Genomic DNA, 18,969 nt, shown 5'->3' on the forward strand with positions numbered 1-18,969 from the left:
TCCATGTTGTAGCATGTATTAATTAGTATTGTGGGGTTTTTTGTTGCTGAATAGTATAGTTCATTGTAAGGATATACCACATTTTGTTTATCTAGTCATCAGTTCATGGATATTTAATTGTTTGTCTTTTGGCTATTAAAATGCTAATTTTTTTACAGATATATTTAAAAAATTTTGGGGATAAATTCCTAGGATCAAATTTTTTATCTCCTTAAGTGTAAGGTTTCTTTCCTAATTTTGCGTACTTGTTCTCTTTGAACTAAGGCATTGGGTTTTCCCCCACCTTATTGTTTTCCTTTTTTCTCTGTTCTTCTTGCCCAGGGAGCACAATACTTGGGAACCTGAGAAAAATTTGGATTGCCCTGAGCTAATTTCTGAGTTTATGAAAAAGTATAAGAAGATGAAGGAGGGTGAAAATAACAAACCCAGGGAAAAATCAGAAAGTAACAAGAGGAAATCCAGTTTCTCGAACAGTGCTGATGATATCAAATCTAAAAAAAAGAGAGAGGTAAGTTCTCCCCTTTTTTCCACATACTATGCTTTTGCCACCACAACTCCCACATCTCTCCCCAAAATGCCTGATCTTGTTTATTTCTCTTCTAAGGATGGCCCACAAGGTAAAATTATTGAACAAAAGAACTTCCAGGGAGGTACAGTATGTTAATTAACTACAGCGCCCCCTCCTGGCTGAATGAGAAATGTAATGCATATAAACTGAGTTATAATAAGGTACCAAAATTAAATTCCTGTAAAACATCCAGCCATTCTCTGTCTTCTCCAAAGTAGAAGGCTAAGCGATCTTAAAGAAGAAGGGTCTTTGGTAAATTTTTCAAGAATACAAAAGGGCTTAAAATATTTACCACTTCTTTTTTCTTCTTGTTCCAAAGATAGCACTTATTTTCTTTTTCCTTTTTCTTTTTTTTTTTAACATGAAGCAATGAGTTTGTCATCCAGTTTTAGTATATGTGCTGCTGAAGTGAGCACAGCCCTTATTTTCAATCCTTTATGTTCTTTTTTTATTGAGATGAAATTCACATAACATATAATTAACCATTTTAAAGTATACAGTTAAGTGGACATCTATATTCTCTTTTGATCTTTTTTAAATGTACTTTACATAAGAAATTAATTTTCATCTTTTTAAATCTTACTGATCAATTTGGAAAGTCTGAAATTTTGGTTTGATTCAGTTGCTTTAGTCCTTCTGATCTTTAGGTCTCAAGTAACCAGCATAAGCACTTATTTCTTCTTTTAAAAAAATTTGTTTTACTGATTTTATTTTTTAATTTATTTTTTAAAAGATTTTACATATATAGTTTCAGAGAGAGGTTAAGGTAGGGAGAGAGGGAAAGAAACATCAATGTGTGGTTGCCTCTCACATACACCCTACTGGGGATCTGGCCCAAAACCCAGGCATGTGCCCTGACCAAGAATTGAATTGAACTTTAGGTTTACAGGACAATGCCCAACCCACTGAACCACACCAGTCGGGGCTATTTAATAATTTGACAGAGACGGGGAATATTGATTTGAGGTCCACTTATTTATACATTCATTGGTTAATTCTTGTATGTGCCCTGACTGGGGATTGAACCCTCGATCCTTGGCATATCAGAATGGTACTCTATATAACTGAGCTACTCGACCAGGGCATTATTGCCTCTCTTTTCATCTATAATCTTTTCCATCTGTGTACATACATACATACTCCCCCTTCCAGCTTCCACTCCTTTCCTTTATTTCAAGGTTGTGAAGCCTTTTGTGGTGAAGGATGTATTGCACCCTTAAAGTTTAATAAAATAAAAGCATAATTCTGCATCTGAATCTTCTAGCATAACTGTCGTAAGCATTCCTATTTATCTTCATTCTGCTTGGATACCCATCTTTCTAGACATTAGTTCTCAGCTTTGGCTGCACATTAGAACCACAGGGGTGGGGTGGGAGGCAGTTTAAAAAACCTTTAGCGCTCGAGACCAGACCAGTTATATTCAAATTTCTGTGGGTTGGACCTATGCATCAGTATTTTATAAGGACATACATAAATGATTCCTGGTCTCCATAGGAGAGAAAATGGAAGACCAGTTTTCCCAAAAGTATTGCTATAAGAGTGAAAGATTGTAGACTGCAAGTGAAAAAGGACTCTGGGTTTGTGTCTGTCTCCTTGTTTCCTTATTTTATTTCATCTTATTTTTATTATTGTTTTATTTTATTTTTAAAGATTTTATTTATTTTTAGAGAGGGAAGGGAGGGAGAAAAAGAGAGAGAGAGAGAGAGAAACATCAATGTGCGGTTGCTGGGGACCGTGGCCTGCAACCCAGGCATGTGCCCTGACTGGGAATCGAACCTGCAACACTTTAATTTTATTTTTTTAATTAAAAAAATTATTTTTTGAATTTTAGACAGAGGGGCAGGGAGGGAGAAAGAAAGGGGGAGAGACATCAGTGTGTGGTTGTCTCCTGTGTGCCCCCTACCAGGGACATAGCCTGCAACCCAGGCATGTGCCCTGACTGGGAATCAAACTGGCGACCCTTTGGTTCTCAGGCCAGCACTCAATCCACTGAGCCATACCAGCCAGGGCTAATTTTATTTTTAACCTCATTTTTAAAACTGCCTTATTTGGTGAGTGTGTGTATCATTATGATAAACTACTGATAAAGAATTTGAGAATGCCTTCCCTTCTTGAAGGACCTAAGGTTAAGTTTGTTTTTTTTCTTTTTTAAAGTTATTGGGGTAACATTGGTTAATAGCATTATGTATGTTTCAGCTGTACAGTTTATTTTTTTATTAGTCCTTTGGAGTCTGGCTTTTTCCATTTGATTACCTTTCCAGCTAAGTAAAGAGACCAAAAAATAACATTGTGAGATTTCTAACTAGCCATTTATGACATAGTGTGTCCTTCCTCAACCTAAGGTTTTTGTGCTATTAAAAAGGAGCAGTCTGGCTTAGAGCCACTGGCCAATGCAGAGAGTTTTGTTCCAAGGCCAGGTTCTATGCTGCTGACCTTGAAAAACAGCCCCCACATGTCCCTTACATTGTAATGTTCATCCAGGGCCTCTGACAGCATTCTTAACAGTGCTGGTGGCTGTCAGCTAGGCAGCTAGAAGATAGGTGATTGTATGTTTTAAAGATACAGGAGGAGGTTGCATTTTTTTTAAGACCACCAAAGAAGAAACTTGTTAGTCGGCATTATGCCTGATTTAAGATTACTGCTTGTGTGATGATTTTAGCATTTTCCTCACCTCGTCTCCTTTTCAGCAACTTGAACATTTTTCTTCCCTTCCCTCCCTATGTGGCAAACCTGTTTTCAGCTGCCAGCTATGATTTACAGCTCAGTTCATGTGCCAGCATTCCAGCTGTGAGCAGCTGTGTGCACATCTGGGAACCTCCTCTGCTTAAGGGCCCCCAAAAGACTCTATGTTTTTGAGTCAGTATCTCTCCTGGTCCATGCATGAAATTTCCTTCCTAGTGTGGGTTCTGGTATCTTTGGGGACCACCTGGACCCTTAATATTTTTCTCAGAAGAAAGCAAGGTGAAAGTCAGATCAGAGATTTCATTATGAAAATAAAACATCAGATATTAGTTCATTTGCACAGTTTTTATCTTCCGTAATAAGGTTTTTAAAATTACATGCTTTTCCATGGCTGGTGTGGCTCAGTGGATTGAGTGCCAGCCTATGAATCAAAGGGTCGCTGGTTCGATTCCCAGTCTAGGGCACATGCCTGGGTTGCTGGCCAGGTCCCCTGTGTACGTTGTGCAAGAGGCAACTGTATATTGATGTTTCTTTCCCTCTCTCCCTTCCTTTCTCTAAAAATAAACGAAATCTTTTAAAAAATAAAATATATCAGTTAAAAAAATTACCTTCTTTTGCCTTGGCTGTTGTGGCTCAGTGGATTTGAGTGCTGGCCTGCAAACCAAAAGGTCACCAGTTTGTTTCCCAGCCAGGGCACATTACTGGGTTGCTGATCAGGTCCCTGGGAGGGCATGTGAGAGGCAGTTGATTAAGATGTTTCTCTCCCTGTCTTTCTCCTTCCCTTTCCTTCTCTGTAAAAATAAATAAGTGAAGTCTTTAAAATTACCTGCTTTGTATAACATTTTGCCATTTTGTTCTCACCAGTGCCATCACACTTGAGTCAGACCCTGTACTCCTTACCTAGACTACATGATTGCATTCTGACCAAATTTGAATACTTCCCTAGAGAATAATCAGTTTGTTTGTTTTAAATCACTGTCCAATTCTGTTCTCAAATGTCAATGACTCATCCACTTCCGGAGCAGATAGACACAGACCAGGGTCTCATCTCCAAATGCATGGGTAATTGCAGTATGTGAACTCTGAAAGAAATTTGTTTTTTTTTTATGGTACTTCCTTAAATCATTGTTACCTCTGTTCTTTCATATATATATAGAGAGAGAGAGAGAGAGGGAGAGATGACTATGTGAAAAGTATTAAAAATATTAGTCAGTGTTAAGGTAAACTAAAAGTCTGAAAAAATAAAGATTGAGAAGTGTGGAGAAATTTATACTATGAAAAGGGTTTAGTTTGGGTAAACATGGACTTGTTTCATGGATTCCTTTATCATTTCAGAAGCCATTTAAGGCTTATCAATTTATATCATTAAGGAGATTGGATTAGAGGAGTTCCCAGATGATGACTCCAGAATATTTTAATGGATATTGAAGAGTTTTAGGAGCCACTCTTAATCTTGAAGGAAAGATAACTGCATCTTCTTACAAACATATTTTTTGGCATCACTGTCACTGGGTGACCTAGTATTGTAATTTTTAAGTTTTAAGAATTTTATGAATTGTGACAAAAATGGTTGTCAGGTGAGCCCTGACCAGTGCAGGTCAATTGGTTGGGCATCCTCCTGCAAAGTGGCAGGTTACTGGTTCAATTCGCGGTCAGAGCACATGCCCAGGTTGTGGGCCTGCTACCTGATTGGGGCATGTGCTAAGTGGCAACTGATTGATGTTTCTTTCCCTCCTTTTTCCTATCTAAAAATAAATAAATAAAGTCTTTTTAAAAAATGATATCAGGTGATATTAAATTAGATTGTGCTTTTTCAAGCTGAGAGGGATGTTTTTAACATTTCTTCATCTTCTGTTTGTAGCAAAGCAATGATATTGCTCGGGGCTTTGAGAGAGGACTGGAACCAGAAAAGATCATTGGGGCAACAGATTCCTGTGGTGATTTAATGTTCCTAATGAAATGGTGAGAGAGATGGGTTTTTAGTTTATAATTGTGGGGTTTTTTGGCCAGTGACTTGAGTTTGTATGAAAAATAGGGAGGGAAGACTATTCCCTAACCAAGAATTTTGATTGTTAAGGATCTTTAACTGAAACCAGCTGTCGGTATTAAATAGGAATTATGGTGTGGAATGAATTCAAGACACTCTCAAGCTTTGGTATTAAGCCAAATTATATGATATTAGTCCAAATACCAGAAAAAGGTAGATTTGAGGTAGGAAACATATAAACACGACCTAACCACTTTTTTACACAGTTCTGAATCATTTACCGTCAGACCATGAGCATATAGCCATGGGATAGGAGTTGCCTAGGGTTTTTTGCCATCAATTGAGGACCAAGACCACTGAATAATGTCTGAAAGAGAAAAATAATCTGAACGAAAAGCATCAAGAATAATACTGGCCAAAGCACAAGTTATTTCATCTGGTAGAGGGAATGGCTCTTAGAGGAGAGTATAGTTACTTCCCCTCAATTGGGTTTCTAAAAGACAGGGTGATTTATGGTCTGGCCCCTACTGCCTCCGGTATTCATGTGTTCTGAGCTTAATGATTTATGTTTGGTGTCTAAATAGAGGGTTCATGCTATGGTGCCACTAAGGAAGCTAATTACCTTAAATGTTGTATAATCAAAAGGTTTAACATTTTATTTGATCAAAATTTTGCTGGTAAATTACCCAAAAGCCTATTTTTGAAGAATCACTATACACTTGCAGAAATGAGGAGCTGTATTGACTGCTTTTCCCACTCAGTTGTGTGTTACTTATGATTTATAGTTTCAGGATTATATGTGTGTTACTTAATGATTTATAGTTACTTATGATTAACTAGCTTTTTCCATTACTTTCCAGATTTGAGTATCTTCTCTAAACTGTGGGTTTTCCCCCTTCTATTCTCGCCCATAACACTTATCTCTATGAATTAAACATCTCAGTTCTCTAAACAAGGAGGTAGTTGTCTTTGCTCACATCTCAGTGGAATATTTTTTTCAAACTATAAGAGAAAGTTTATTTAGGAAGTCACAGAGGTAGAAGTTACCGATAGAAGAAATGTGCTCAGGAGACAAGTTATAGAGGCAAAAGAAGTGCCCTTGAGCTTAGGAGAGAGAAAGGTTAAGGTAACACACTTTGGGGACTTGGGGGGAAAGGTGCAAGGGAGAGCTGGAGGAGTTCTCCATCCTAAAGGGTTTTAAGGGGGATTTTAGGGGCAGTCCCAGGGGAGGATCTCAATAGAATATTTATCAGATTTCCAGGCATGTCCTTTTAGGGCTGGGGTCTTGACTGATAGGTTGGTACCAGCGCGGGGTTCATTAGTCACTGTAGCTGGTCCTGATGTCAGTGATGGCATCCCTTGTCTGGTTTTGCTACTTTTCTGGGCTTGGAGCTGAAATACAACTGAGGCCTAGATGTTATCCCTAGGAATTAATGTTTACGGGAGTGGTTGTACAAGGGCATGTAGGGGGAGTCTTATGAGGCCATTATTATTCTCCTTTTCAGTGGCGTTCTGATTAGTTTTTTTCTTGATTTGGAATCCTGGTTAAGGAACTTGCCAGATTTTTTTTGTTATATGTTGTAGTAGAGCCTCTGTAACTCGGGTAATTAAAATTCACAGCTAATTCCCACATTACATTTTAGTACTAGATTATACATACTCTCCTTTTTATAAATAGTTGCTGACTTAAGTTTCTGTTTTCTTACTGTTCCAATCCACATTTCTGACCAAAAAGATAAAGAATTTTTAAAAGGCCACAAGGTGAGGAAGAGTGGGACACTTCCACTTAGATTATCCAGAAATTGGATTGATCAATTTGTGCATAAGCAATAGGGGCGAATGTAGGTTTGATTGTGTGTTCACTGATATGCTCATACATCAAATAAAAATTATGGGAGCAAAGTTTATATAATTTAATTTTCAGCCTTTTGATTAAGCCTGCTATGTTTTCCACCTAAGTTCTAGCTGTGAGGATTTCCGTTTGTGTCTGATGTAGTAGTTAAATGACATTCATTGACACAGTTGTCCCCCCTGACCCGTGGTGGATATATTCCAATCCCATCACCCCCAGCTCCCACCCGCCCAGTAGATGCCTGAAAACTGCTGGTAGTATGGAACTCTATATGTATTATGTTTTTTCTTATACATACATACCTGTGATAAATTTTAATTTGTAAATTAGGCACAAAGTAAGAGATTAACAACAATAACTAATGATAAAAATAGAACAGTATACTTTAATCAGAGTTACGTGAGCTCTCTCTTCTCTTTCATGATATCTTTATGTATAGCATGGATGCATTGGACAAAGGGATGATTTACATCCTAGGCAGGACAGTGTGAAATTTTATCATGCTCCTCAGAACAGAATACAATTTAAAACTTAGGAATTGTTTATTTCTGGAATTTTCCATTTACTATTTGTAGACCACAGTTGGCTTTGGGTAACAAGCTGCTAAAAGCAAAACTACAAGTGAGGGGGGGGGGGAACTACCATAATTTAATTCATTTACTTAAATTTCTCCTTGAAAATATTGAACTGAACCCCAATAATTTAATAAAATTTTTTCAAAAAGGAAAATAACTGGTAGAGTTCTTCTCACTTGAAATCAGGATGAAGAGGAAATCAAGTTAGCTAAATCCAAATAACGACAGAAACCTGTATTTGGACAAACTTTCACTCTTACTTAAGTCTCCTTTTAAGTCTCCTTCCTATTCTTTCTCTCCAGGAAAGACACAGATGAAGCAGACCTGGTCCTTGCAAAAGAAGCTAATGTAAAATGTCCACAGATTGTGATAGCATTTTATGAAGAAAGACTGACATGGCATGCATATCCCGAGGATGCGGAAAACAAAGAAAAAGAAACAGCAAAGAGCTAAAAGAGGGGCTAGTCTCTGTCATTTCTCTTTGTACATAGTACATTCACTTCCTTGCCTCCTCTCCCTTATACCTGCCCCTTCTATCCTAAACATATTCATAAAAAATGTGCTTATCACTGTGCTCCACAGGAGAAATGTTGGTATTGGTTCTCTTGTAACATAACTGATGGTCTGATTCATGATCAGTGTCTCTCTGTGAAGACCAGGCATTTACATACTGTGTCTAATTCCCACATTTTTTCCTTCGCCCTCATCTCTTCTACTCCCCTGTGACCTCAAGATGAGTTTTAACTTTGTAATCACCTTAGAGTCTTGATCTTTTCAGGGTTGGTCACTTTTTAGATTGGGGGATTGGGGGATTTTGTTACAATGATGATACATTTTGGTTCTTAAAACATGTTGATGACTAGCTAGCCTTTGTTTGTGATGTTGGGATGGAAAAGATGTTACCCACCTTTTTAAAAAGCCAATCGCAACTTCCTACCTGTTGGGGCTTTCCCAACCTCATTCAGCTCTGCCCAGGAATGCAGGGTTCCTGGTATGGTCTTCTGGGCCACCGTCTGTAGTTCATCCTTACCCAGCCTCCCAGAATAGCTCCATCCTTTGGAGCAGTTGAAATTTTACATTCAGATTTGTCAAGGCACTCTTTTTTAGCCCCAGGACTTTTGGCTTTGTTTCTTAGCAATACCTGCTTCTGCTTCTGCAAGGTGGTGTAGTCTGTCATAAAATGGCAAGATTATTAACTGTGGAGTTTTTTAGCTGTTAGTACATGAGGATGATGGGGTAGGATACAATTGTCTTTTTTATCACATATGATATATATGTATTATTTACTTCCACCCCTCACTTTTGGACTATATTTATGTAGGTGTGAGTGACTGCCTGGTGCTTGCTTGTGCCAAGGTGCTAGGCACCCTCCAACCCAGCCAACTTCTGTGGCCTCCCAAAGCATTCCTGTTAACCAAAGAGGCTTCAAACCTGACTTTCACTTCTCAGTGGACCCAAGTTTCCCCTCCATGCCATTATTTTAATGGGGAATTCTTGGAGGGGAGCCATTGGCCACACTGTCAATTTTAAATATTCATAGCATTTATAGTCATAAATGTTGTCTTTGTTGACTCCTGGGTTTGCCAAGAGTCCCCAAAGTATTAGTGTTCTTCCTTTTTCCACCCTAAAACTCTTACCTGTATCTTTTTAAAAATGCATTTCCATGGAAGACTATTCACCTCAGAGAGTAACAGCCCCTGGCATTAGCGTGTTGCTACAACCTTCTCTCCCTACTCAGCAAAATATTTCTCTTTTAGCTTCCTCCTGATTTGCCATTCTATTGAGAATTTATTTTTCTGATCATATCCTGTCTTTGTCTCCAAAGAAATGCCCTACTTCTATTTACTTTTCTTTCCTGTGGGGGATGGGGTCTAGAGAATCAAGACTAAAGTAAGGAAATAGCAGGGTTTTGAGCATCCTTGTTCTAGCCCAAAGCTGAGGAAATGATAATAAATGCTTAAAATAGCCTTAACTCTAGAGTTCACCAGCCATTGAGGTTATTTTGTTGTTGCTTTGATTTTTAAAATAGAGCTGACCAGGAACAGTCGATCATTTCTAGATTATTCAGAGTAATGAGGGAAATGAATAGATTGCTCTAGTCCACAGATGAGCTGAATAATATGCAAATCATATACCCATTCATAGCATTTGTTAACATTGCTTCCCAGCTCAGCTGCTGATTGAATTCTGTATGGTTGTATAAATTATGTCAACAATTATACTGCCCTGTTGAAAAGACAGCTGCTGCTGCAATGATGTGACAGACTGGAACAGAGAAGATTTTGGTTTAAGTTATCCAGTTAAATCCTCCCAAATGATAATGTGATTTGGTAGGAACTCATAACCCATACCTCCATTTTCTTTTGCTCTCTGAAGAAATTAAAGACCTAGATCAAGTGCTAGATAATTGACACAGTTGTTACTACTAATCTGATGGGCATCTAAAAGAAAGGGTTGTCAGGAAATAGATCTGTCATACAAGTATTCAAGGATATCGATTAACATAAACAAGGATTGGACAAAAGTTAGGCCAGAGCCTCTGAGGAGGTAATCTGGGTCTTGATTTGCAGGTGGAGAAAAGGACAGTTTATCCATGTAGCTGATGTGTGTCTCCTAGGAGCAGCGGGCGTGTAAATTACAGTGACCATATATTTAAAACCAAATTCTAGCATGTGGACAAAACAATTCTTTTGTATTGACTGTGATTCTGAGAAACCTGGGACACATGGTTACCAGGGTTACAGGTAATATTTAAGTTATTCGTCAAAATCTGATTTTCTTCTCACAAAATAACCCCAGTATTATCTATTCATCACCTTTTTAATACCTTACTCTTTATTCATCTTTTCCTGTCCACAGTTTATTGAATCAAGGTCTTGTACTGAGTGCCACCTAAACAACATTTGTTTTCTCCCTCTCCCTGCCTGTCCACAGGTGCTTCTATAGGAATGTAGAGAGCCAGAGGCCAATATTGATTTTAGCCCTCAGCAGAAAGGAAACCAGATGTCACCCTATGCCTCCATCTTTTGTTTTTTCAGAGAAGCTGTCCTGGCCCTTGGAGAATTGCATCCTCAAACAGAAAGTTGTTTTCTCCTCTCAGAAGAGTTAGTAGCCATGGGCTAAGCACTTTTAACATCTAGGTCTTAGGTGCTCAGTATGTTTTTCCTGTGTTGAGTCCTTTCAGAACATCTTTGTAATAACGTTTCTTTAGTAACCAGCATTCCAGGGTCTCCCTTTTCACAGAATGTAATAAGAGTTTTGCCCAGCAGAGTATGCTAAGGTCAGTGTAGCTACTTTTTCTGAGTCCTGGGCTGGACTGATACTCTCACATTAATATTAGCTATTAGGAACATCAGGCCTAATGGAAATACCCATTTTTAACCTGGAGAGATCCATATCATTTTTCCTCCTGTAGTCAGTATTTGTCTGCTCAAGGAAGCATTTGGACCTGTGGTGTTCCCTAACACTCAAGTTTTCATGGTCCTTGGCTATCCCCCATAGTTGTATCTGTGTGTTATTTTTTGTTGTTCATGAAAGGTTGGTCCTGTTCTCATAGCCTGGGCAGTTACTAACTTTTTATTCCTGTTCTGTAGCCATCCTGCTGTGCATTTACTTTATATTCAGGCCAAATTATAGGGCCATGGGGAGCGTGCTTGGGATTTTCACCTTGTGATTTTGTTGGGTCTGTGTGTAGGCCAGCTCACATAAAATTCAGAGGAATCTGTATTTGGGTTGGAGAGTGATTGTCCTTGCCCTTAGGGTTTGAGTTCAGGGATCTAAAATACTACTTTGCAATGACATGAAAACCCCAGAAAGGGTTATGCCATTAGATTCAAAATGTAGAAATTGTTTCTTACAAATTAGGTTAAAGGAAAAGCATATTTTTTTCTCTCATGACTCCATGCTTTTGGTTTAGATTTATAGAGTAAAAATTACAGTGTTGAGGTCCGCACCTTTGTAATTGGACCACCAAGCAAGCATCCCTGTAGCAAGAAAGGCCTGGACCCAGTGTATTCCAGTTTTATATTGGCTTTATCACTAATTGTAAAAATTTTGTATTCAAAAATAGAGACTTTACCAGCCTTGCATCCAAGAACATATGTTAAGAATTGAGTACCCCTCACCTAATTAATAATGGCAGATTTGTATTGAGCCATCCATATCTAGCCACATTAGTCTATGTCAACATTCATTCAACATTTTCTGGCCTAGAGGATACAGAGTTCAAAAAGATGCAGTCCCTGACTTGAAAGAACTTTCATATTGGTGTGGGGTAAACTGACTTAATAATAAATTGGATACACATTTCTGATTTTGGGGCAGAGATAGCTGTTGATACAGTGTGTGGCTCTAAAGTAGAAGGGTAACAGTTGGTTCATATGTGGACAAGACCTGTGACCTTGAATGAACTAAATTAACTGGCCATAGATGGACCACAACAAGGGCTTTATTGCAGAAAATAAAACTGATAGTTAGAAATGCTGCCAATTACTGAGTGAGAACAACAGGTGAGTGGGAATTGAGAACCCAAGATTTTGGTCCCTAATTTAGGCTCTTTGCCAAAGTATTTAATGGCATAGTTAATCCCTGCTTGTGAATAGTACTACCTGTGTTGCAGTTCCAGTTACGTGTTACATTATTGTGGGTTTTGTAACATTTATTCCTCATGGACATTTAACCAGAGTTGCTCAACCTTTTTCATTTTCTCATCCCTTTTGGAGGAAGTAACATTAAGCTGGCTTTAAGCCTAAAAACAGGGGCATATTTTGAAATGACAAGAGATTTGCTAAAAAGAAGCCTTGAGGCACATCTGTTAACACCTGGCATCTATTCTGGGCAGTGTAGTTTTTTTATTCAACACTGCAAGATGGTGATTTCTAAGCAGAGATTTGACTCAATTATGTGGAAACCATCACAGGAATATACATTCCCCGGAATTTTAGATTTGACCAATTTAGGGGTTGGTCTAGCCTTACCGAGAAACATTCTGACCTTAAGAAATTTTTTAGTTCTGACCACAAGAAAAAGATACTTTTGTCTGCCTGGATAATTGAGAGTTGACTACTGCTGGAAGTCAGAATTCCCATGAATTAGAATAACTGGAAAATTAAAGTGTGAAGGTTCTTTAGATTGCTTCATAAAAACAATACTAGTTTCTTTTTGCTTGCGCTGGATTTCTTGAATTTTAAACTACCTCATCTTGACTTTCTAGTTACTTCAACTTGCCATTGCCTCTTTAACATGCTTGACTTTGGCTGTTTTTTAAGATGGATTTTTTTTCCTATTCGTTGATAGCCTGTTCTCTTGCCTTTTCATCCTGATCCTCATTTCACCTGATGTCATATTGTTCCTCTGTCAGAGAAATGTTTTTAGTTTAAAATACTGTTTTATGAGAAGAAAGTGATTCTCCAAATGCCATTTGTCTTCTAAGATCAGTAAAAGAAGGAGTTAAAACAAGGTGGTGGGGGAGGGGACAGAACTACACTGGAGGAGGCAGACCCTACAAGGGAAGAGCCATTAATTAAGACAATTTCAAAGTCAACTGATTGTGATCATTAATGTCACAATAGATCAAAACCTAATTATCACAGCCTAGGTAAGAGCCATCAGTATTAATCAGAAAATCTAATAGGAAACTATTATCAAGAAATTAGGTCAAATTGAATGCAGTGAACTTTTTATCTTACCATTCTGTGGTTTTTGTGTGTGTGTGATGTCCCCTGGCATTGGCAGGTGTGACCCTTACAGTTGATCCAGGCCCCAGTGGCTAGTTTGTCACACTTTGAGGAGTTCCTAACAGACTGAACCTGACTGTCACTGCCATTTTAATCAGTCTTGAATTTTATCATCATCTGGACTTGTTCAGTGTGATCAGCAATCAATGAAAAAAGGTTTATATGTAGGTCTTGGAATGGTTGGTCCTTCCAGGAAATAGAGTATCTGTGGTGAACATATACTGTGTGTGTTGATAAATCATTCTTTGAGCTTCTGATATGTGTAGAATCCTGCCACTCTGGCTGCTGTAAGGGGGTATGGCTTTAGTATTTGATTCTAAACCAGAGCAGGCTGTGGATTTAGTCTCCACTCTCCCCTGCCCCCATGCTAGCTTTAGGATTAGGGTCGTGATTTCTACCAGAATCCACTGTAAATCAAAAGGAGGAAGAAAAAGTGTTTTTCATTTTGCCTCTTTTGTTAAAGTGTTACGCCTCTGGTAGGAGGAAAGAATATTACAAGAGTCTTATGACTAGTTATAGAGAATATTTTATCCCCTTTCTCTGAAATGAAAAGTAGGGGAGTCACCATTTCTGTCCTTAATCTTGAACTGCTTATGAAAATGACACAACTCCCGAAGTTAAGCTGAGTCCAGAAGGGTTAGTGAGATACTGTCTTCTAGGAATTTGGGGGATGGACCAGAAGCTGCAGAGAGTGGTTGGTGTTGGGATTCCTATACTCCTAGTTTAGTCTGTAGAGAATGTTGCTTCTGTCACTGCTATTGCCAGGCTTTCCCCACCAATCTGCAGCTCCGAGCACTACCAAGACCACTACTGGGAAAATGGTTCTGTTCTTCCTGCTTGAGCATGGTCTTGCTTCATTCTGGATTTAGGAATTTGGGTTACTCAGTACAGAACTTTGGGAAATCAGTGTGACTTAGTTCTTCACCTTAATGTTTAAAATGTAATTTTATTTTCAAAACATCCATTTTTTCAGAAGCAGTTTGTTTCTCCAAGGTTTCTTGCATTATGCTAGATGAATAATAACCCTCAGTTAATATTTGTGGGTTGATTGAGTTTATCTAGTTTGTATAGTGAGGTGTTCTTACTGGCTTCCTTTTGCTCCCAAGTGTGCTCTAAAAAGTTGTGGAATAGAATTGAGTGGATGCTGACTATGTATGTGCCAACCTTCTCAACAGATTCATGATGGCTGACCTTGGGCAAGTCACTCCTTTCAATGCCTCAGTTCCCCATCTGTCAAATGGGGGTAATAATACTGACCTACCTCACAGGGGTGTTGTGAGGCATTGTAAATCAAAGTTGATAAAATAGTTTAGGGTCCTCGGTGGAGGATACTTGGAGCTGAAAACTAGACTTGATACAGGATTTAGTTCTCACTGAGTTGTCCCAAGTTTGGAACTACTTAGTGACCTAAGAAAGTTTTCTGCCCCCTGCCCCTCATCAAAGCTGCTAGTTCAGATGTTGACAGTGTTTTTGTGAATGTTGGGGTCTTCATAGTCCAGAGTTAAGATGTTTTGGGGGAGGCACTTACTATTTTCTACATCTCACATCCACAAAGAGTGGCTGTTTCAGACCCAAGAGCATTAGATTAGGGAATCGTGAATCAGGGATGCTACTGATTGTTTCTCTCTGCAAGTTGGGAATTAAGGTCCTGTGCTTCGTGAGCTTGGAACACTTGGGCTGTCTCAAGCAAAGCATAGACAGTGGGTTTGATTTATATTGTTGCTTATCAGTTCCCAAACCAACCCCCAGACAGCTGGGACACTGCTGCCCTTTGTGGTATCTGTACCCAAGCTTCTGTCTCCCCACAGGAACCAGCTGGTTCAAGTAAAAAACAAAACAAAGCAAAACAAACAACAACAACAAAAAAACACTTCCTCTAGCCCCCATCAAAAGAAGCCACATTGGGAAAAAAATTTTTTCTAGAGTTATGTTTAATACTCAGAACTGGGCATTGATACTCTAAAGCTTCATCCAATTCACTGCATTCAGCCTCTGTCAGTTCTCACAGTGTGAACCTGACCTTTTTTTTTCCGCCAGTTTGGGAAAACTATGGACACCATTTCTGTTTGCCCAGGTGCAGGCTCAAGAGCCTTACTCTCCGTCTCAGTTTAGGGACCCACCCAGCTCCTTTTCCCCATAGGGCTCTTTCTCCTTTCCCTCTCCTTGACCCCAGATGTGTAACCTATGAAAAAGCACAAGGTCCTGGCCCCCTGCTGCAGTCACATTCTGGTTCTCTGTGTTTTGTGTACTCAGCACTGGTGGCCCCAGGTGGTTCTGCAGAATTCTGGAGGATGGAGAGCGCACAGTCTGACATCCTGCCAAGTAGCCAGGAGTTGACTTGCCAGTGGCCCACAGCCTTCCCACAAGATGGGATCTGAGAGACTCAAGAGGCTGGGTGTCTCAGCACTCTACCATGCTGAGTAGCAAAACAAATCACACTTCGTAGCCAGATTTCTGAGTGGAAAAATGGGAAATTGAATTCTTTATGGACTTTTTGGTTTGTGGGGGAGTATTTGTTATGTCTTGGTTCTATTTCAGCCAAACGTGTCTGATTTGGATTTTTTAAATTTTTTAGGATGTGATTTTATATATATATATTATGTATATAATATATATATATCATGCACACACACACACATATATACACACACATTCACCTTTTAAATATAAATGTTCCAAAGTAAGCAATTTATGTGTTTCCACAACTGACATCCAATGCACACCTCATTCTCCCCCTCTTCCACCCTCCTCTTTTCCCTCTTTTCATACTCTTGTATTGGTTCTAATAAATGTTTGCTTTTCAAATATGGATCCTGAGTGGTGGTTTGAAGATCTGGGTTTTACACTCGCTCCTTCCTTAAATTGGGTCCTGGAATGTTAGCCAATCACATATTTCTCAAAGAGCAGTGAGTCTTGGAGAACAACAGCTTTTTTTCTAAGAGTTGTTAGTGTCTGACTTTCTGCAAACAGCCACAGGGTGGCGCAAGCTTGAGGGAAAGTGAATGTATATCCTGTTTCTTACTCTCCCCTGAGAGTTCAGGCATATGCCTTTCTAGTGTCCTTGCTTATCTGTCCCCAGTGGCTCAGGGAATAAACATTACCTTTCAGGGACCTCTAAAAGAGGCAGCTCCTGGTTATTAGGATTTGTGGAAAACCACATTGAGAGTCTAAATCAGGTTGAAAGTCTCAGTATGTGTGAGTTTGTGATACAACTATCTTTCCGATTTCTTTCTTCATAAATACCAAGGAAACTCCTGAGTACCACATGGGGGTAGGGGACAGAGGGCAGGTTGGATTAGGTGGGGGAAAGAGTATGTAGATAATTGAGAATTTACTGGGTAGTGTAGGCCTGATGTATTGTTCTAATGGGGGTGGTCAGAAACATAACAAGAGTGAGAAGTGAGGAAGATAGGCATCCCAGAACCCAGACATCCGCCCGCTGAGATGTGACTCCTCCGAAGGCTGAGCCCTCTTGTTTTCACAATCTCATCTAATTCTCCCTTCTCATGTTCTCTTATTGCTGAGTTATAGGGTCTCTTCAGTCTAATCTCGTAAAGTCTTATGAAGACATCTGTAGATTGGCTGGTTTAATGGTCCATGACCCCATAAACATAGGGTAGGAGAGCAGTTTGGTACACTTCAGAGCCAGACCCTTCTGGACATTATTTATTTCCTAACGCAAGCCTGGGACTGCTTGCCCCTTCCCTTTCGATCTCTCTCAGTGCCACTTTATCTCTGCCTAGGGCACATACGATGACTCCAGAGTTTTGACACCCGTACTCCCACTCCTAAACAACTGTGTCTTGGTTTTTGTTTCCCTCCATTATGTCAGGGGGTCTGCCTGCATGACATTCAAATGAGCTCATCGCTCATAACTCTTCTTCCAGGAATCTTGCCACCCGGTGCTTTGGAGAAGCCTAGAGTCAAGCAGTTCTGCCTCCCTTTGTCTCCACTAACAGGCTGTAAAGCCAGTGAAATCGATGCAGCACAGGCAGCTGGGGGAAAATGGAGGATCACTGTGTGGGAGCCTGTGCTAAACTGGATCACTGAGCACACAGCTTGGAATCACCCTGTTAGAGCAAAGAGACCCCAGGCAACCTCTGCCTTTGGGAGGAAGTGTGAGCTGAGGGGTGAGAGCTTAGTGTTGGCTGCTGCACATAAGCATGTGCAGAGAGGAACCCGTTAGCCTGTGGACGTGCTAAGCTGCTACTGAAACCTTGAATGTGATGCGGGGGTGGGGGGTAGACAAGGCAAAAGCTGGAGTCAACCCGTGTGTGAGCAAACCACACACACACACTGAGGCTGTTATTCCAGTAGAGGTGAAGGAAAGAAATCAGCAACGATGAAAGTGAGGAACCTTGTGAACTCACCTACTCAAAGTCATGGGCAAACTGCAGGCACAGGAGAGGAAGTGTCTCGTCCTCAGTTCCTGGCTCCTGTCCCTTTGTTTCCTCCTCTCAGTCTGCTTTCCTGCTTCCTCCACCCCTCTGCAGCTGTAACATCTTGCTTTCCAGGTGCTGGCTCCCTCCTCTCAGCTTCTGTCTTGATTTGTGTATCTGTATTCTTTAAAAATGATTTCTCCTTTGTCAAGTATATGGTGTATGTTTTTCATTTTTCTTCTCATTTCTGGTCTCTCCACCCCATGTTCTTTCCACCCCCTTTAAATTCCACAAGCACCCTCAATTTGTACATTTAATTTCAACCCTATTAAATTATTATCTTTTTTGCAACAATCTGGGACTCTTTACGAGACCTTTATACCCCATGCCACCTCTGGAAACAGGTGCATCTTTCTGTGTATGTTGTGACTCTCCCTCCCAGATGGGAAGAGGCAGTGCCAGCTCAAAAGCCTCATGCCTCTTCTCAGCAAAGCCTTGCATGATCATTTGGTTCTGAGCCAGGGGGAGAGAAAGATGCTGAGAATTGAGTTTGCTGATAAATTGAGGGCTGCCGAGATGAGGTTTAGGGTTATTATCACACCCTTTCCTTTTTCTCCCCCTTCCTGTTGCTGCTACCTTCTGAGGAAGCTGGTGGGGAGCTGAGGTATTGGCCACAGCCACTGCAACTTACGAAATTCTACATCTGCAGCAGGGGTTGGGGTGGGGCAAGTGAGATATGCAGCCCCAGGAGGAGGACAGGTGAATCAAAGCCCTAGTCTGTGCCATGTAAGAATGGGGTGGACTGTTCTTCACACTATTTCTGATACCACCTCCCTGTGCTGCCTGGTCCCCCCTGGCTCCCCACCCCACTATAACTCTGCTGCTTATGTTTCAGTGACTCCTAGCAGGAACCAGGGTGCCTAGCTCCGAGAGACCTAGGCCCGGTTGTGTTCCTTTGTCCTCTGTCACATACCCGTTTCTCTTGTTCTGCATCACCATTCCAGTCATTGCTGTATGAAGCTGGGAGGTAGAGGGAATGGAGCTGCTACAACGCTACCTGGAGAGAGTAAGGCTGGGGCTACCTGCTCCTCCAGGGTGCAGGCACATCTCTCGGGCTTCTAGACCAGGACTCAGAGGATGTGCTGTCTTTCCATGTTTTCTCTACCCTTTTTTCTTGCCTCTACCTTTTTC

General features: G+C 40.2%; 1 protein-coding gene across 4 annotated transcripts in view; it reads left to right on the forward strand.

Moving 5' to 3' along the window:
* The window catches only part of CBX5 (chromobox 5), a 37,255-nt gene extending 21,049 nt beyond the window's left edge, over positions 1–16,206 (forward strand). For all 4 annotated transcript variants that reach the window (XM_036018893.1, XM_028532928.2, XM_036018895.1 and 1 more), the window contains 3 exons: positions 322–508; positions 5,112–5,212; positions 7,967–16,206. In XM_036018893.1, coding sequence (XP_035874786.1) covers positions 322–508; positions 5,112–5,212; positions 7,967–8,117 — 439 coding nt within the window. In that variant the 3' untranslated portion in view covers positions 8,118–16,206. The remainder of the gene's footprint in view (positions 1–321; positions 509–5,111; positions 5,213–7,966) is intronic.
* Positions 16,207–18,969: the final 2,763 nt, after the last annotated feature.

This window comes from Phyllostomus discolor, chromosome 2 (assembly GCF_004126475.2).
Source record: "Phyllostomus discolor isolate MPI-MPIP mPhyDis1 chromosome 2, mPhyDis1.pri.v3, whole genome shotgun sequence".
Taxonomy (NCBI): domain Eukaryota; kingdom Metazoa; phylum Chordata; class Mammalia; order Chiroptera; family Phyllostomidae; genus Phyllostomus; species Phyllostomus discolor.